The sequence below is a fragment of the Larus michahellis genome, chromosome 8 (assembly GCF_964199755.1).
Source record: "Larus michahellis chromosome 8, bLarMic1.1, whole genome shotgun sequence".
Classification (NCBI taxonomy): domain Eukaryota; kingdom Metazoa; phylum Chordata; class Aves; order Charadriiformes; family Laridae; genus Larus; species Larus michahellis.
In genome coordinates this window covers 17,013,454-17,033,742 of record NC_133903.1, presented here as the reverse complement: position 1 = coordinate 17,033,742, position 20,289 = coordinate 17,013,454, and the positions used below count along the sequence as shown (strand labels likewise).

Sequence of the window (20,289 nt, the reverse complement as noted above, 5' to 3'; positions counted from 1 at the left end):
GGTCACAGAAGAGCGTATTTGATATTCTTTCACATCCCATGTTTAAAATCATTCTGCAGCTTTTACCTTTTGTGAATTTCAGTTAACTATTTTTAAGATATTTTTTGGGGGGGTTTTTTTGTTTTTTTTTTTTTTTGATTTAATGATGGTCTTCCTCCCTCATGACAACCAGTAAACTGATGGTAGCAGTGTTTTCCTCACGCTGAAGGGAGCTGAAAACCTTCAGATCTCTCAAATCTGTCTGCTGATTTTTATATCATCCCATTCATTTCCATCCTTGATCATCTCTCCAAGCATTTAAAAATAATGTTGGAAGAACCATTTTATGAGTCTTTTCTCGATACCGGTTCAGATCCGTCTAAATGCTTCAGGCAGCAGCCTGGTGTTCCTCACCAAACCGAGAATGAACTTTGCTTTCTTTCCTCTTGCAGGTCCTCCAGAGTCGTGGGGTTGCTGGCTCACTCTCCAAGAGATGTCCCAACTCGTCTTGTGCTCAGTCTTTCAACAGCCATGCAGCTCTAGGAAACGGAGTCAGTCTATAGAGGGTCAGGTAAGTGTCATATTTTACTATGACATGGTTTTGCAAAGTTTTTTTTTAATTCATAGCATTTTATTACCCTCCCTGGAGATAAAATAATTAAAACCAAAATTAACAAAAACAGCAATGAAAAAAAAAACTTTCCAAAGCCATGCATACATAGTAAAACACAGCACTTACTGACCCTCTATAGGCTGGCTTCATGCTGGGGCATCACTTGGAGTGAGAACCAGTGCTCTGCCACTTTAGGAGACCTGAAATGGGGGAAAAAAAAGTAAGTTTTAAATTACGGGTTTTTATGGACACTTCTGAAATACCTTTTATCCATTTTTGAGTCATTTAAAAAAACAACAACTGTGCTTGTGGTTTAAAAATGGTAAATTATGTAAGGTTTTTTCCCATACACTGTGCCTACTTATGAATCACACGCTTATTTGTTATGCTACAGTATTGCTAATCTGCAGTCTCTGCACTTCAGCTGTAAAGGAAATTTAAAATGAGAGAGAAAGGGAGAGAATGATCGTTTGATACTGTAAAGTGCAGTATATAGCTAGAACAGAACTCCATAATGCTGTTGTGGAGTCTCTTTTAGCTTGGATGGTCATGAATATTCTTGATAAAACTGAAATTTGTGCATCAGCTTGACAGTTTTGACCACTGTAAGATTGTATCTCGGGGAAGTGAAGGCCTTCTGGGAAATATATCCATCCTGCCCTTCCTTTTCTTTATCCAGTAAAGATGTGGAAAGGGAAAGGTTTGGGGTTTTGAGAGATAAGGCATTTGGAACAGAAAATCTAAGATTGTCCTTTCAAATTGGCACAAGTGCTGTTACCGAGTGTCACTTGACGATGACTGATACCTGCCTTTTTTTATCAAACCGGATTTTTTTCTATTTTGAGATCACCTGTTGCTGGCCAGTATGATACTGTCCGCTAAGAAGTGTTTTTACGGGTAAGCAGTTGGGCAAAGTTTCAGAGGGTGAATGTGTTCCGTGTTCTCAATGCAGTTGACGTCCGGTTTAAAACAGGCAGGTTCTGACCCCAGTAAATGAGAGGAGGTTACCATGAATGTTTACTCCCTTTTTTTGTTTTTTAATAAGAAGAGGCACTGAGCTTTTTGCAAAGGTAAGCTGAAGGTATTGAAAGTTACTGAAATAACGGCTGTGTAATGCTGTAATGCGAAACTCCATCTAGGGAAAATTGTGACAAACAACCTGTGCTAAAAGTTTTCTTGCTCTTCGAAGGGAAGACCTCCATCTTCAAGTGCTGTCTCCTGCTACAGACACCGTGAGGGATTAACTGTGCATAGAACAGACGAAATTAGATCCTTCTCTTTTATATCACACATTCTTTAATTTACTCTGGCGTTGATGTGCAGAAGGGCTCCAGTCAGCAGGAAGAAGCTAACTCGCGCTCTCTCTCTTTGTTGCAGTACACCATGTTTATGTGTTGCGCAATTCTCATCACCATTGTGCAGTACTGTAACTTCTGCCAGCTCAGCTCCTGGATGAGATCTGTGTTGGCAACCGTAGTAGGAGCAGTGCTTCTCATCCTGCTCTACGTCTCCTTGTGTCCGGACAGGTGAGCATCACGCCTTAGCGCTCATGGGCAGTGTTTCAGATGAACAAATGGGATTTTAGTATCCACCATGAATTTCTGCAGCATCTCAAACTTAATAATTTGATTTGGGAAGCGTTTTGCTTTTTTTTTTTTTTTTTTTAAAGGATTTCGGGACAATATCTGCGGGTCCCTTTTCTGTAATCTGTGTTGAAATGACACTCTGTCTTCAACTGATATGTTTCTAGGGCACACTTACACTTTATCAGACCCATAAAATTGTCTTTCACTGTTTGCTTGAAAAATCTGTTTTATTCAGAAATTTCTGAGGCATTTGGTGGTGCCCGAGAGCTCAGTTGTTCCCCCACACCCCTCTACCCTTAGGAACCACGTATCTTTTCTTCCACCTCCTTCCTCAAGGAGTTTTCCTCTGTGGAAGACAGGTGCTTGGATTTAATAGGATTCTGATACCCTGATTCCTTTCTCGCTCTCTTGCCTTTTCAGAGGACGTTGCAAGGCAGTAACCAGAGGAATCACGTTAATGCAGTTTTTGTGCAATAACCTTAAGGCTTTTCAGTTTTTCCTCTGATAAGCCATTTTCCCCATAGGAGAACTTGTTTGCAGTATTCTCCTTCTATTTCCTTGCTGAGAGAGTCGAGGGAATCCTTCCAGCCATCCACTCCTATTGTCAAAATTTTGTAATCAACTTGAACTTCTCAATGGCTTAAGAAATATCTTAGCCATACTGCGGACTTTACAAGGACTTCTTATGCTAGGTTATTCTAATTCTTATCAAAAACCCTTCTTCAGAGGCCTGCTGAATCATGGTGAAAAACATGGAAAAAAAACCCAAGCAAACCAAAAAGCATTTGCAGATACATGTTTTGTGTGAGCATTTAGCTTTTTATCCCCTCTTCAGGTATCTTCAATGGTCTCTTTTAATCTTGATCTAAGTTATATAAACAAAGACAGAGAGAACAGAAGTCACTCCTGTTCACATCTTCGCTTTGGAAGTGGCTGGAAAGTTTGTTGGAAGAAAGCCTTTCCTTGAAAAAAAAAAAAAAAAAAAAAAAAAAAAAAAAAAAAAAAAACTTGGAGCTGGAGTCAGCTGACAAATGGTTTCTAAATATTAGACTAAAGAAAAATCCCTTTCCTGTTTCTGCAGAGCACTCTGATTTGTCTCTTTGGTTTCAGTTGTCCAGCTTAGCTAACACCATCTCTCCTCCAGCACACTAAGTGACCTTCTCCCAGTAAGAAAGCTGGCTTTCCACCCCTTGCCTTTTTTTCCCTTCTAACACAGCCAACCGTTGCCCGCCCACCCACCAGCTTCACTGAGAAGTTCTCCCCAGGTTTGGTTTTTCAGGCAAGTCAGCAAAGAGCAAGCCCTTGATGCCATTTCTTGACTCCCAAGCAGGGGTTTTGCAGCTCGTTCAGCTACACGCGTGCTCGCGTGTCCGCATGGAGCTAGCGGGGCAGAACTGGATGCTGGTCCACGGCAGAGCCTTTGAAAATGGGCTAATGCAATGTATTTGGAGTACCTAAAGTCTTCATGCAAAGGCAGGCAGCGAAGCCAAAAAATTGACGTTCTGCCTAGTGATTGTTTGAACAGACCTCTGTGCATCCATGTGAAAGGCGTTTTATTGCAGAAGAATATCAGAAGGTTTGGTGCCATAATTGTAACTCCTAAGTCTTTATTCAAAGGCAACATTTTAGAACAAGTTGTATGTGTGATTACTAAATCAGCTTGTGCAACAGCTCTGTACTAAGGCTTTGGGCAGAAAGACAGCCACGAAACTTGAGATTTTCCCTGCATTTCAACTTTATTAAGGGACTGGGAAAGGCTGTTCCCAAGCAGAGAGGTGGAGACTTTGCCATTTTACCAGTTCATAGCATCGGCTTATGCTGGCTGCTAAAGGGGTGGTACTTATGTTAAAGAAACATTATCTTAAGAAATTTTGCTAATGATAGCATGTTTTCACCTGTGGTTTGAATACAGGTGACCATTAATGGGTGAAGTACAGAAATCATGGAATATGTTGTTATTTCATCTTTTAAAAATAAATATTTAAAGTAACAGACAGAGCTGTTCAACTGTAAATCTGAAAAAGTCATTTATAAAATTGTCCTCAAACCAGGACAGTCATGAACAAAAATAATACAGGTTGAATTAGTGAGACCCAGAACTTTTGTTTGTTAACAATAACTTTTGTGTTCCTCTCTTATCGTTAATCCGGATACTGATTTTTCTCACAGTGGTAATTGCAGCTTTATGTGCATCACAGGCAAATCCATTCTGCTGATTTCTTTACTACTTTTTCCAAAAGTTACTAATCCTGAGAGTTGTAACACTTGATTACGGTAGAGAAATTGTAATGCAAGCAAACACAAAAATTGCTTGAACTACTTATTTTCTGTAATGGCGTTTTCAAAAATAGACTCTATATTTGTTTGTGTGGATTTTTTTTGTTGTTTTGAGAGGGTTGGGGTTTCGTTTTGGGTTGGCATTTTTTTTTAAATCTTTCTATTGTGTGGTCAGATAAGATGAAGGCATAACTGGATTTTAGAGTTCTGAAATTGCTTTTCCGTGTTTCCGAGGTAAGATTGGATTGTGTAACAATTACGCGTTCCAGGCATCATCTCGCCTGCATTATCATCAGTTACCCTTTAGAGGTGTTTGCATCTCTCTCTGACTGGTTGCTTCTTCCAAGCAAAATGTGCAGATAAGTCATGTTCAAACAAAGTTTGTCTGGAGCTGATCAAGCGTTGCCGTGCAATTATTGGTCCTACGGTCTGCATAATAGAAAAGTTTAAAATGCTAACTGAAATTCTGGCAGGATGCTTTGTTTATTGCTTTAACTTTCCTTCTGAAATCATTGCGTTTTTTTATTTCAGCTCTGTGGAAACTTTTCATCTAGATTTGGCACAGAACTTTAGGTAAGCTTTACATAAAATTCCCATCTTTGTGGTTAGGGATAGAAATATTTTCAGTCAATTATACGGAGCAAAACTTTGCATCCGCAGTAATACACTTGGGAATTGGACAAATTGGTTCAGCAAGTTGTGTTTAAGCTCCTTGTGTATGTAATTTCCTTTACAGAGGACTTGGGTATGACCAAAAATCATCAGAGAGATGCCGGTGCTGTAATGCTATTTTCTTTTTACTTTAATTTCTAGGAAATAGAAATATGGAGGAGCATCTGTTTTTCTAGTAGTAGCAGGTTTTAGAGCATTATCTGTACATCATGAGCTATTTATTTGATTTCCTTGGTTGATTTGCACCATTCAGGAGTGTGCTGGGTTGGATGCTTTCCTCAGCTGGCCAGGTGAGAATTCCCTGGGGTAGAGGAGCTGCAGCAAATGACATTTTAGAAAAAATGAAATTTTAACCCCCAGACTTTCAAACAAACAAACAGAATTCTTTCCCTGGGTTATTAATAGTCCCTTATAAATAAACATGTTAAAGATTCGCTCTGATTATTTCAGTGTTGAATTTCTCATGGGCTTATTGCAAGTCTTGCAGTACTATTTTTAAAGTGGTTTTACTGGTCTTTGGTATTAGAAAAGTATGTGTTTCCTAATTACAAATTTGGGAGCAACACTGGGGGCATGTTGTACTTGACTGAACTAGCGACCCTGTGAATATGTGACTCAGTAATTCATCTGAACAAATGTCTATTCAGGAGCATGTTGCTTTTAAAGGGAGTATGTATCAAAACAAGGTGAATTTTTTAAAAATTTCGTCTACATGAATGCTATGGTAGTTTAGAAAACGTATGGTTTTTAAGTACCAAGAGATGGTAAGCGTGCTTTCATGTTAGATATTTATTCACTAAGAAGTTAGCACTTACTACAGTGTTGGGTTTTTTTTTTTTGTTTGGTGTTGGGTTTTTTTTAGGTGGGTTTTCCTTTTTGTATGGCTTTGATTCATGAAAGATAACTTAACATTTTCATAACAGAATTCCAGTTCACTAAATCCAAAATGGAAAGTTAAAGCCAAAGAACAGAGGCGGCTTGCGTTTTTTTGCAAACTACAACACTGAGGGGAATTTGCTGAAAAGGCAATGTACAAAATACTAAAGCATGGTGATCAGTGGAAGTAACATCTTAGGATGAGCCTGAGCTTGGATCCTTAGTGGTCTATTATTAGTTTGTGAAATGGCCAAACCTTTTGTGTTGCTCAGAATTACAAACGTCTTGCCCAGCGCTGACACCAGCTTAGCAGGCTCCTGACCAGCTGCTAATCACTAAAAAATAATTCATTCTGCCTTACATAATTGACAATCCTCTCTTCCACTAAGTGGCTATTTCTACATCATCATTTATTAGAGATCTGACAAATAATTAGCTATCAAGCATTGTTTGCATGCAAATGTTTTTTTCTTCCATAAATATATCATATAAGTTCTAACTCAGGACAAATAAAGGTAAAAGTGGGTGAGAAACCAAACCAAACCAGGCAGGAGATGTTGTTGCGAACAGGCATGGAGCGCTCTCTGCCTGCTTTGCAAATTGTGATTTAAATACCAGATTAAGGCAGTAACCAGACTGTCAGGCTCATTTAACAGTTCTAAGCTTCGTTTTAAACTTTTTATTATGACATGTCCTAGATTTGCACTTTGACTGTCCTTCCATCAGTTGGGGAAATATAATGCCTGGCTGCGGTGCGTGTGTTAATACGAGGCGGTGCTGCCCTTTCTGCAGGTCGGCAGCGGTTTCGTCGGGTTAGTTGGTCTCTGCCTCTGCTTTAATGCAGGAACGGCGTTGGTCCAGCCTGATCTCTCTTAACAGTCCAGACTCCGCTGATCTGAAGCTGCCCTAATTTGTTTCTACCATTAATTTGCGGCAGAATTCAACTTCTCTTTTAATGTACATTATTGAATACCACAGCTCTAGACTTCTGTGCAAACAGAACTTCCCCTTTCTCCTGCTGGTGACCCAATAAAAACTTGAAACTGCCATATCCCAACAAACTTTTTTGCTGTTCCTTTCTCACTGAAATAAATAAATGAAAAAGGTTCCTTGCTCACCCCAGTCAGCACAAAGTTCTGAGGGCCAAACTTGTTTTGCATGCCTTTAATGAGGTTATTCCCTTTTCTTGATCAAGAATTGAGATAATTATTAATGTTGCTTGGGAAGCAAGATACTAGTAATGGTTATGAAGTCTTAGCACAAAATTCATCTCTGGACTGTCCACGCTATGCTCGATAAGTCAGAATATGGAATCTGCTTTGTTTTCCAGACAGACCGGTTCTTCGGCCCAAAAGAGATACGACCATAAACTTTGTCTTTTTAGCAGGAAATATTTCTCATTTTCGTTCATTTCTTATCTCAGAGCAGGTAGGGTGTATCATTTTCCGGTTTGCAACTGCTCGAGGAGGAACAGCGATAGGCCACTTGCGGTGCAAGACTAAAATCACTTGACGGTGGTGGGGGTTTATGTGCATCTACTATATGTTCTTCATCGAAAGCAGCTGTTTGATTTCCCCTTTCCCCACATTGCATTCTTTTTTAAGATGTAGCAGGCATGCATCCTCTTTAAATATAGTAAGATATCCAAATCCAAACATAGGTTACTGGCTCAGAAGCAAAATGGCTTTCCAAAAATCTTTATAAGTAGAAAGCCATTATCTTTATGATTTGTGATCAAGCCAAAGGAGATTCTATCTCTGGAGCTCTCGCTTGTTGCATATTCAACATGCAGCCTGGATGAAGATGCCAAGTTAATAGTTGGGCGTCTGTGCCAGGAAGCGCGTCACCAGTTTGAGTTAAAGGAACATCGTCGGCTTAAGATTTCAGTTTGAATGATTTTTAAAATTAGTTTTCTGATGCAGCACCTCATAAAAAGTAGAGCTTAAAAAGATGTGGCGGTGTGTGATCCTTTCTGTTATAGGTATGGGGTTTAGTTTTTCTTTTCATTCTAGAGGGTAGCTTCAGGTCAGCGTTGCAAACTGACCGTGTAAGATGATTTATGGTCCTGTAGGTCCTTTAACCTGGTCACTGCAATGTCCAGAAATTTGATTTCCAAACAAGTAAGATGTAATTGCTCCCTCCTTCAGGCTGGCATCGCGGCTTTTTGTACTAATGCTTGCAGCAGTCGTATCATGATCAAAAATGCCTTCTCTGGAAAAGATACCGCACCTTCTTTTTTGAGATACTAACCCATTACCTTATTAATGAAATCAGGTCAGCTTACGAGTGAGTCACTCATTTCACACGCAGATCTCGGAGGTTGTTCGCCCACGTGGGAAACAAGGTCAGGCCAGCGCTTGAGGAGATGATTGAGAGCTCGCAGATGCCAGTACTTCAGGAGTGGTGAATGGGAGGCAGCAGGTTTTTCTTAAAAGGCAGATTTTCTGTTCAACGCGAGCCACTTTCTGTAACATAAAATTTGTGGTGCTTGCCTAATTCATTTAAGAGGAATTAAAGTACTTTGAGGAGTATTTTGTACAATAAACTGTAAATAAAGAGCCTTTAATGACTTACATAAATCCCTGTGGCAGGGATGTTTGATGTTAGAGCAGATTATCTGGATCAAATTCATACTCTCGGAGGAGTAACATGTCATTGCTCAGATCCTCTAGCAGATCTCTTCCCACAAGGTAACGGAAAATAATGAACTGTTCTGAAAAGAACCTGAATCGTGCTCCTTAACCGAGATTCATTCGTCACCTTCTCCAGCCTTATTTATTCTCTGAAACCTCTTCTCTTACTTACGCTCCCCTTGATTTGTTTTATAAGCCCATCACACTGGGAGAATGTTCTGCCACCTGCAAAATGGGTAGCACATTGTATTTCAGGAATTGTTACCATTCTAGTCATTAATAACTTTGCCTTTGTCTTAGTCTCTGACTCGTCTTTCTAGGGACAAACTGAATAGGTTCATAATGGAGGTTCTGTTGAGAAGAGTAGTTGTAAGGGAGAAAGGAAGTAGTCTTAGTGCAGCAACGCACCAGCAATTACGGGAACCTGATTGTAGGAACCTCTTCTGTGAGTTGGGAGCAATCTCGTCCTTTCATTCCTCCCTCGTGGGTTTTTTAATATCAAACCAATAAAATGGATATACCTTCGCTTGTCCTGGGAGAAGTATATTTCTGGTTGAAAACAAAAGGAGTGATTTCCAACATGATGTGCAGGCTTAGTTTTAATCTAAAATTCAACCTATTGTAAATATTTTACTTAGGGGAAACTTTTTGTCCTGTAGGCTTACTATGATAAAAGCGAATAGATGTAAACAAAGACCATAGCGCATACAAATGTTTCCAGAGATTGTGCACATTCATCTGTTTCATAGCTGTGCTCTGGTTGTGCTTCATCACGCTTTTCTGTCAATCAAATATTTGAGAATGAACACTCAGAAAGAGAAGCTGGGTCCATAATATAGCTCAATTGCTAAAATGTCTGCTTCAGTTTCAGAAGTGGAGGTGTGTCCCACATGGACATAAAGAAACAAATTGAACTTAGAAATACCGAAACAAATTTAGTCTTCTCTTATTGAGCTGTTGCCACAGTTGTGCTTTGAGGTTTTCATCCCTTTTGCTAACATACCTTCACAAGAGAAATACCGACAGACACTGAGATATGGATTGCCTTTCTGTTTTTCAAGGAGAAAGGTTGATGTGATGCTTTCATTTATCAAACCATCTCTTCGCTTGAAAAACTTCAGCATGTGTCTGCTCCTATCAAATCTTAAGCTTTGGCATAATTTTATAGAAAAAGTTGCAGTTAAGCGACTCCAGAAATCGCTGCATGCCAATCTGTCTGGGTTTAGACTTTGTTTCAAGGATTGCATAGGTGGTGTCTTCTTGGATGAGATTGGTGTCTTTGCATCTCTCCAGAAAGTCGAGATTGTAGACTGCAGATGTCTCCTTGTTAAGGGCGGTTTGGCACTGGAAGCATCCTCCATCAGTGCTTCATAATCTGCACAGGCAGTCGACGGATTGTCAAAAGGATTTGAAATATTACTCTCAATCTATGCGAGACATGACATTTTTTAATATTTTTTTTTTATCTTGGCACTTTGAGAAACTTTCTCTCTCCGCCATAAAAAGCTTCAGTGGTTATAACATACAAAAGATGTCAACCCCAAGCTCCATATTCTCTGCTTTCATGCAGAAGATGTGCAGTTCTCCATCAAGTGTCTTGTACAGGGTTATCTTCTTCCAAAACCTGCGTGTGTTAACATTAAAGGCGCAGCGCAAAGGTTACTGCTCTCTGATGAGGAGACAAGGGAACAGCACTAGGAGTATATAAAGCAGGTGTTTCTGAATATTGGAGGTAATACAAAAAAAGATAAATTCCACAAAACTTACCCACACACCTCCTATACATGTGCACGCATATATCTAAACACACACACACAGGCATTATGAAGCATTTTTACATACGTAGTTACATGTAGTGCATTTAGTTATATATTTAGGTATAACAATAACTGTTTCCTTGGTGAAGTCCTTAAAATAGGATGACCGTAAAGGCTGGGCACTTTCTGTGCTGCTGAACCTGATGATATCCCTTTAAGGAAGTACCCAGTGAGTTTAAGAATTAAATTAATTCTTTAGCATGCTTAACAGCAGATAAAGTTACCTAAGCCTGTTTTATAATTTAGTGTGTGATATACTCTTCCTGCACATTTTTCCAGAAAAGGATTTCGAACTAGGGAGAAGAAATGGCAGGGCCCTAACTCAGTGTTTTTTAAATACACCTTTCACGTTCTTCCCTTTCTTCTGCTTCCAGCTCCACAAAAAGTCCGTGCAACAGCTCGGTGGCAAATGACATGAAGAGGCCAGCAGACCTGATCGGCCAGGAAGTGATTTTAGTTTCCTTCCTTCTGCTCCTCCTGGTCTGGTTTCTGAATCGAGAGTTTGAGGTCAGTTACCGCCTCCACTACCACGGAGATGTGGAGGCTGATCTCCATCGCACCAAAATTCAGAGCATGAGGGATCAAGCTGACTGGCTGCTGAGGAATATTATTCCCTACCACGTGGCCGAGCAGCTGAAGGTTTCCCAGAGCTATTCCAAAAACCATGACAGCAGCGGAGTAATCTTTGCAAGTATTGTGAACTTCAGCGAGTTCTATGAAGAGAACTACGAAGGAGGCAAAGAGTGCTACAGAGTCCTGAACGAATTGATTGGGGATTTTGATGAGCTGCTGAGCAAACCGCATTACAGCAGCATTGAGAAAATCAAAACAATCGGGGCAACCTACATGGCTGCTTCGGGACTGAACACCTCGCAGTGTCAGGACAGCAACCATCCCCACGGACATTTGCAGACCCTTTTTGAATTTGCCAAAGAAATGATGCGAGTGGTGGATGACTTCAACAACAACATGCTGTGGTTTAATTTTAAACTTAGGATTGGCTTTAACCACGGCCCCCTCACTGCTGGGGTCATTGGCACCACCAAGTTGTTGTATGACATTTGGGGTGACACTGTGAACATTGCTAGCAGAATGGACACCACCGGCGTCGAGTGTCGCATACAGGTGAGTGAGGAGAGCTACCGCATCCTAAACAAGATGGGGTATGACTTTGACTATAGGGGGACGGTCAATGTGAAGGGGAAAGGTCAGATGAAGACCTACCTTTACCCAAAATGCATGGACAGTGGGATCGTGCCACATCACCAGTTGTCTATATCTCCAGACATTCGGGTTCAAGTGGATGGCAGCATTGGGCGATCTCCGACGGATGAGATTGCCAACCTGGTGCCTTCTGTACAGAATTCTGATAAGATAGCCCATGGCACAGATAACTCAGAAACCAAGGACATCCTTCCTTCCACCAAGAAGCTCCAGAAAGATGCGGCGAGAGCAGAGGAGAGGTGCAGGTTTGGCAAAGCCGCGGAGAAGACTGACTGTGAGGAAGCGGGAACTGAGGAGGTCAATGAACTGACAAAGCTAAATATCTCTAAGAGTGTATGATGCACTGTCAGAGTTGCATGAAGTGCTCTGTCAATAGAAACACAAAGACATTTGCAATTGGCAGTTTGCTTTTTCAAGAGAGACCTTCTCAACACCTGGGTTGTACGTTTGTTTTCATTTCAGCGCCTGATGCTGTGTGGATCACAGCTCTTCAGGGCTTGTTTTCATCCATCTCTCTCCTCCATGCCCCAAATCACATCCCGAGCTCCCCAGCTCCCTGTGCAACCATCTTACAGCTGAGTAGAGGATATTAAGTGCCTTCAGATATACTCCATTGGACTCCCTGTCAAGGTACAGAGGCCCCAAGTGAAATCATAGCTTTGGGTATTTATCTAATTTTAAAGAAAAGAAAAGCTGTGGTTATATCATTTTTATTGTTGTTTCTCACAAAACACTTTTTTTGGCTAATGCAACTCCTTGGGTTTTTTATATCTCTCTGAACAATGTTTTACTGTTAACAGACCTTTTGTATGTAAACACACAGACAAATGTGCATGTATCTACCATATGAGACTGACATAAAGTGCCAGTAACGTACCACAAAAGAATGTCGTGGCGAGGGGGTGACATAATTTGACTCCGTGTTGGGCTGGAGGAGGAGTTCTGCAGTGGCTCAACATTTAGGTAGAGTAGGCTGAACAACTGCTGTAGTTTTATTCTCCTTTACCAATGCTTTCTTCAACCTTAATGTGCCATTGTGTGCTTTGGATACACTTCTTTTCCATATAGCCAATGAGTTACTGATCTGTGGGGATGGAATAAGGGTTCGGACTTCACCAGCTCTCAGGACAGGTTTCCAGAAGCAGATGCGTGACCGCGAGAGTGTTACAATTCAGGTCTTAAAGCAGTTTCGCATTACTCCGTGCCCTAGCTGAATTTGCGAAGGTAGGTGAAGGTGGTGGTATCTCTAAGCTGGTCTGATTTGAGAGAGAGAGAGAGAGAGAAAAGCAAAATAAATGTTTTGGGAATGCCTTTATTTATTTATTTATTTTATTCCTGTTTTTTTTTTTTATTTTATTTTGTTTGGGGGGTTTTTGTGTGCGTGTGCAGAAGGGCTCAGGCGAAATGAATTGTTAATTGGTTTAATAAGAGTAATAAGATGGTTTTTCAGCCTCTTCAAACTACCAACCACTGTGAGGATGTTACCTAGGCAATATTTGTTTCAAAGCTGGTGAAACTTCCGAAGCCACCAAACGCAGTTGAGTACCCTGGCTTCCCTCTGTACTGAATCAATGGTGCTGCACAATATTTTTCAGGATTATTTTTTCCCCCCTACACTGTGCTTTTGCAGCAGGGAATAGAACAGCATGCTCCCTGCGTGCCACTGAAAGCAGGAATAGGGAAAAAAAAATGTCCTTTCTAGTGAGCTGAGAAGCACAATAATTTCCCAGTCCTGCAGATGACTCTGGGCAGGTCCCTGGGACCGGAGACCTGCGGGAGCCCAGGAACCTGCTTTCCCAGAGGGAACTGCAGGACGGGGGCCTTAGACTACACCAGTTTGCCCTCTGCATGCTTCCATCACCATTCACTTACATTTGATGCTCTGCTTCGGATAACATTCATTATCCGACTACTCCAGTTCGACTAACTCCTTTTGACACCAAATAAAACGACAGGATTTTTTATGCCCGAAATAAGTTCCTTAGTCAGGGAAGAGCTGGTGAAATGCCGTGCTGTGCTGTCTGCGTATTGGTGTGGGTTTTAACTCTTTCTTTCCATCTGAACTGAGGTCAGAATATATTAATACTTCTTTTTATTCTCCATGTGATTTTTTTTTTTTTTTGGCGTTCGAGTAATAAATATATACGTTGTGAAGTTCCTATTCAGCTATTTGAGATCCATCTACACTTCACTGTCAGCACGGAGCCCTCGAAGCCTTTTCAGATGTAAATCTGTGAGATTTCTGGATCTCAGTTAGTTAAACAAGATGCTGCACACTCTTCTCACAAAAGTCGCTGTTTATGCGCGTCTGAATTGCGTTTGATATGAAAGATATTGAAAATTAACCTTATTTGCTCAATCTGCCAGCACACAAAAAACTGACAGGGGCTACTCATCCCCGCCCCCTTCTGCCACAGATGCTGTAGCCTGGCTGGGGGCTGTTCCCGACGAGCAACAATATAAAGTTTTTGTGACTGCACAGTTTTACAGCAGCCTTCCTTCTCCTTAGGTTAAAACTCGTCCCCTTCTGCCCCCCTCCCCACAGTGGGTTGCACTTCCAACTTTCAGGTAGTTTAACTCTGCAAATACCTCTTTGCATCTGAAGAATGTATTCCTGAAACCATTTTTAGGGTTCTCGTTTCAGTTGAGTGTGTGTCAGTATTCCTTTTCTTACAGTAGAGGAGGTAACGTGGTCCAGAATTGTTTACATGCCTTCTAGTGTTATAGTAACGTCTCAAAGTCATTCAAACCTTTCTCCCTTTCGCTTCTTTCTCCCAGTTTTATAGACGACTCTACCCAGCATTTCTCTCTCATTGATCCGCTGTTTGCGGTGGCAGAGTTCAGGCGAGATGCTCCAGCTTCTCTCTCGCGTGAGACCCTGCACAATACCTAAACCTCCACCAGCAACAGCCCCGCGTCCCCTGGGAGGTTTGCACCCTGTGATGGAACCTGAAAGGAGAAGGTGCTGGAGCTGGGCCCCGCACCCAGAGCACCCTCCTCCTCCTCCTCTTCTCTCTCTTCAAGTAATGCACTGCAGAATACAAAAGCCTCATCCTCCAGCCTATAAAGTAAAGAACGGTCCCGTGCTGTCGTGGTATGGTGCTGCGGGAGTATTGTTGGTTTTCTGCTAACATTAGAATACCAAAAAAAAAAAATAAAATACCAGGGCCTCTGATATTTGTTGGCACAAAACAAATAAAATGACTGAGGACGGAAGTATTAGTGGACTCTGAAATCAAGGGCTGTTGTCTGCTCTGGGAACCGCCGGCGACGTTATTCTGCCTTAACTCTGAAGCTGGGAAGAGAGCCGTGAAAAGCTGAGTAACTCGTGGTAGCCCTGTGTGCTTATTGCTACCAGGGCAGCAGCCAAGCCTTCAGCAACTCGGGCTGCGCGTCTTCTCTCGGAGATTTTAAATCTCCTCCTTAATGCAGCGTATTAACAAAACCAGGAAGCTAAGCTCTCAATGTACCATTTGGATAGTGAGTTTTTCCCAGGCACGAGGAGCAAGGATGTGCCTATTTTCGATTGTAAAACAGCGGGAGCTGAACCTTTACACCTTCCCTTCTCACGCCTTTGAAAAGATGTTCCAATACTCGCAAAAATTGCTCCGGAGGCGTTTTTTAAGGCATTGCGTGGTTCTGCGTTCCTCTCTGCAGCCGTGACACGTGTGCGCCTGCGGGAGGCCTTGATCAAAGTTCATTTCATTACAATATCTTTTGGGCTTGTTCCGTTAGTGCCAGCACAATTTGAACCCGGTATAAAAGCGGAGGAGTTGGCCAGGTACCTGGAAGTGTATTCTGCAAGAATAACCAGAGCATTGCTGCATTTTGTATTTGCAGGGTGTTTTAATGGTGATAATTTAAAGATTGTCCAGAGGAGGGGAGGCAAGGGGAAAGATTGCTGAATATTTGCTAGCCCCATGTTGCTTTCTGCCACGGTTCCCTCACGGGAGCCCCTCTAGAGCACAGAATAATGAGGAATATGCTGAATATTTTCTGCAGTGTCGTCTTAATCTGCTGCTAACACACAAAAATGCTTCTTTTTCTCCCAGCTACTTCTGTGAGACAGATTTCTTGTTCAAAAAAAAAAAAAAAATCAAGTAAATGACATTCCCATTGATTTACTTCTGGCGTTGATGATTTTGAGAGAAGAACAGATTTGCCTGTTATTTCCCAGGATTTGGGGCTGTTCCCGGTTGCTGGAGGTAACGCGAGTGCTGCGAGCAGGGTGGGACAGTGCCGCTGCCTGACGCGGCTCCTGCCGTGTCCTAATATAAAGCACAAGAGGATTATTAAGATAAAATGAGGGGGGAGAGGGTGGACTCCTCAAGGGCTTTACAAAAATTTAAGTAGTTGGATACTCTTATTTCAGGGCTAAAACAGAGAAAAGAGGCGCATGGAACAAAAATGAAAGGAGCTATAAACCAAACACTGTACCTGTACCAGCGTTTAGTTAAAGACGAGCTTATTCATGATTAAGAAGCCAAGCTTTTAGGGTACCTGGCGTTTTAAAACTGTTAACTCTCACCTGTTCTTAAAACTTTAATTCTGAACACAACAAAAAAAATGTTGCAAGGGAGCAGTTACTGACGTCATGCCTTTATTTTGCAATGTCACGGGAGGCTGAGAGCGCCCAAGATTGGTTACAATGCATTCAGCTGTTTAACTCTGCATCTTGGGGTGGGGTTTTTTTGCCAAATGTAAAGACCGTGTCCGTTTTCTTCATTCTTCCCTGCTGGAGTCTTGTTTGCTCAGTCCGTCTGGGCCGGGCGAGTGGTTCTTGCCTCCCTGCTCCTCACCTTTGCTGAACTGCATCTTCCGCACGGCACAGCGGCGTTTGAACCCTGCTGCTGCCAGGTCCGGGCTTCAGACGCTGCTTTCGCTGCTCTCTGCCTCTCTGCATTTCCTAACGTAAAGGGGAAGAATGCGTTTGGTGTGATATCTTGGTCCATTTGTGACCAAAAGCTGCAGCTTTCTCCTTGTGGTGGTGTTGTTAAGCTGCTTGACAGAAGATACAGAAGAGCAGCAGGCGCATCCCAGTAGTTTAAATTTAAGAATTCTGTCAAAACATACATTTTTCGTCACACCAGAAGTAGGAAAAAAAAGTTTTATTACCTGGAGTTTTAGCAAGGGTGCAAAAGCAGAAGAGTGTAAGAAATAAAACCCAGTGTTTGCTGTCAGCGTTGGGATTCACTGAAGTTCCTTTAAGTCTTGTTTTAGTTACAAAAGTGCTAAAAATGCAGTAATTGTTTATTGATGTGACTTTCCCAATTGCTGAAGATATCTCGGGGGTGGTTTGACTGTAAATACTGAATCATTTTCATGTGGAAAGAGAAACAGTGGAGGCAGAGGTGCGGGGATCCCCCTGAGCTCCCACCTCAATGGCCAGGCAGCTGCGAAAACCCAGCTGGGGTCTCGGAGTGATCCTGAGACCTGGCTGAGCTGTATGTGGAACATCAATTTGGGCAGGAAAGTCATTTATTCCAATGTTTTTTCCTTTTGAGTTCTCTACACAGGCTGTAGCAGTCCTTGTTTGGATTTCTTGGGGGACAACATGTAAGGAGAAAAACCTGAATTACTGTTTGCTGTTGCTGAGACTATCTTCTGCAGTGGCGGTGAGATTCTGCAAACTCCTGTAAAAAGTTGGGAATTGTAACCGTTACATGCTAATTCCTGCAGATGCTGTAGTTGCCCAGTATCTAGTTTGCGTGCTGTGATGGTCTGAAGATTTTTCAGTCAAGAGCTGTGAAACCTTGGACCGTTTTCTGCTAAAATGTATCCAAAATGTAATGGAGAGGTGGAAGACCCTGGTCTGCAGAAATGCAGCAGGAGCAGCATAGGATGCAGCATAAAAACGGGGTTTTGGCTTACTGGGCAACCACATGCAGCGCGGGAGATGCTGTGAATGATAACATGTGCTTCCAGGTCTGAAATCAGGGAGAAAAGGGAGAAGGTAGAGCGTAAAACGAGGTGTCAGGTTGTTCTGAAGGCTGGTCTTTACTTTCCAGGTGTGGTGTCTCTGCTTGGCTGCTGCAGGGGAAGGTTTCTCGGGTGCGGAGCAGAGTCCTGGCTTCCCAGCGGGCCGAGCAATGCATGATTTCTGTTGTGGGATCCGGGAGCCTTAAAATGTGCCTATTTTTTTTTTTAAATCTGCTTTAACGCCACCCTCTGAACTCTGTCCAGAGCGATGAGAAGAAAATCGGACACCAGGAGCTTATTGTCTTTGTCTTATTAGACTTCATTTAAAATCAAACAGCGGGCTCTGGAGAGGTTTGAGTAGAAAATAAAGTAGGGGTGAAATGTATTGTGTCTTAACAGCGGCTCACTTCAAGTGGTGCCGTGGGGAAGAGTTTTGAGGTGCTTTACAGACACTGGGTAAAGCTCTGGTAGGAAAAAAAAATAATGCAAGTTTTCTGTATAAAAACTCTTTTAAATCTTTAAGACAAGCTAAACTTTTTGTCTTCAGTGGGGATGAGTGTCTGTACAACATGTATAGAAATATTCATTACTTACATTTGAAAGTCAACATTGGCTTTTGAGAAAGAAGATTATTTTGGAAAAAATAGGTTGGTAGAAGATATTTAAAGCTTTTTTTTTTTTCTTTCCCCCTGGTAATTTATTTTACCTGCTAGACATTTACTCGCCTCACCAAGCTGGCGAGGAGCAGGAGGCAGGCGCCGGCGTTTCCACACACGCCACTCTAGAGCCAACACATTTCACATCATTTCACAGAATCGTGGGGTTGGAAGGGACCTCTGGAGATCATCTCCTCCAACCCCCTGCCAGAGCAGGGTCACCCAGAGCAGGTGGCACAGGAACGCGTCCAGGCGGGTTTGGAACGTCTCCAGAGACGGAGGCTCCACCACCTCTCTGGGCAGCCTGTGCCAGGGCTCTGCCACCCTCACAGCAACGAAGTTCCTCCTCATGTTTAGGTGGAACTTCCCATGTTCCAGTTTGTGCCCGTTACCTCTTGTCCTGTCACTGGGCACCACTGAAAAGAGCCTGGCCCCATCCTCCTGACACCCACGCTTTAAGTGTTTATAAGCGTTGATAAGGTCCCCCCTCAGTCGTCTTTTTTTCCAGACTGAAGAGACCCAAATCCCTCAGCCTTTCTTCATCAGAGAGGTGTTCCAGTCCCCTCAGCATCTTGGTAGCCCTTTGCTGTCCCCTCTCCAGCAGTTCCCTGTCCTTCTTGAACCGGGGAGCCCAGAACTGGACCCAGCGCTCCAGATGTGGCCTCCCCAGGGCAGAGCAGAGGGGGAGGATGACCTCCCTCCACCTGCTGGCCACGCTCTTCTTGGTGCACCCAAGAAGAGTGTTTTCTAGCAGCTGTTCCACACGCGCGTCTCCAGGTTGGGAATCGGTGTCGAGGAGGCAGTCATTGGTGTTTTACACTTCTGGAAAGGCTCCAAGGCTGCTGTGTCGGCTTCTCACACCTTGACGCAGTTTGTTCTGCTCTCTCCCTGTTTTCTGGCTCACTGCAGCAACACATATTTTGATTTGCAGAAGTTGGAGCGTTCACTGGATCTGAAGAACTGCAGAGAAGGTCGTGGCTGGGAACAGTAAAATTTTGATTTTTGGCTCTAACCAGTGCAGCTCTAACCAACTTGTCATCCAGCCATGAGCAGTGGGAGTCAGAGCCGAGCATCCCAGTGGGTGACGTCCCTGATTTCCAAATCCTCCTTTGACAAGTCAAAACAAAGCAACTTTCTCGAGTTTTTCCTTCTTTTCTCCCTTAGTCACTCATGTCTTCACTTGTTTCTAACTTAATGCATTGGCTAAATATTAGTTTGCAATTGAAAGACAGTTTGTATCAATTTGTTGTTGAGAGATTTAAGCTCAGAGCAGGGAAAATGCAGCGCATGGTGCATCTGTGGGCGTGCCCAGAGAGCAAACACCTCTTTAGTGTCTTTGAAACTTCGCCTTTATTCAAGTGAGACCAGAGCTTTGTTTGAGATTTATTTCTAGTATTAGCTGTGTAACTCCATCTTGCTGTTGGCCTTAGAAATTGCCCAAAGGAAGGATTTTGCGGGATCACAGTAGTCTGCGCCACGTCGCTGCCCGAACCAGGATTTGACCACTGTCCAGGTACCGGCACGGCCCCACCGGCACCGTCAGACATTTCTCTTAACCTTTAGAAGTCCACAGTTGCCATAACCTTCCCCCCAATTTTAATTACTTCTAGTTTTCAGAGGCCGTGTTGAGATAGGTAGATATATGCTGGGACTTGTTATACCCTACTGCGAGTACAGCTTTAAACTTCCAAAGTAATAAACTCTTTAAAGCCAAGAGCCTTAACCAACTCCAAACGTCTGCTGAAAGGCAAAAGACCGTTTCAAGTTTGCGCCGAATATTTGGGAATTTTTTCTGCTCCATAGCGGGTGTCTCCTTCTTGCAAGGAGGTGGCGGCAGTATCCAAAGATGATAAGGACCTTGGCCACCCTCACTGAATCGCCCGGGAACAGGCAGGCAGGCTCTCCCCCCGCGCTCTCAGGAAAGTCACCTCGCTCCCCCAGGGCTGACGTGATGGCTTTTATATATTGCATTACTGGGAAAAGCTCCTTCTTTCTGTGAAACAGTGTTTTTTAACTTAGCATAAAGTGTTGTCTTTG

General features: G+C 42.6%; 1 protein-coding gene across 5 annotated transcripts in view; it reads left to right on the top strand.

Moving 5' to 3' along the window:
• The window catches only part of ADCY9 (adenylate cyclase 9), an 88,842-nt gene extending 75,063 nt beyond the window's left edge, over positions 1-13,779 (top strand). For 4 of the 5 annotated variants that reach the window (XM_074598024.1, XM_074598023.1, XM_074598022.1 and 1 more), the window contains 3 exons: positions 1,970-2,118; positions 4,987-5,028; positions 10,828-13,779. In XM_074598024.1, coding sequence (XP_074454125.1) covers positions 1,970-2,118; positions 4,987-5,028; positions 10,828-12,016 — 1,380 coding nt within the window. In that variant the 3' untranslated portion in view covers positions 12,017-13,779. The remainder of the gene's footprint in view (positions 1-1,969; positions 2,119-4,986; positions 5,029-10,827) is intronic. The other variant, XM_074598021.1, reaches the window with a different exon arrangement.
• The last annotated feature ends 6,510 nt before the right edge of the window (positions 13,780-20,289 follow it).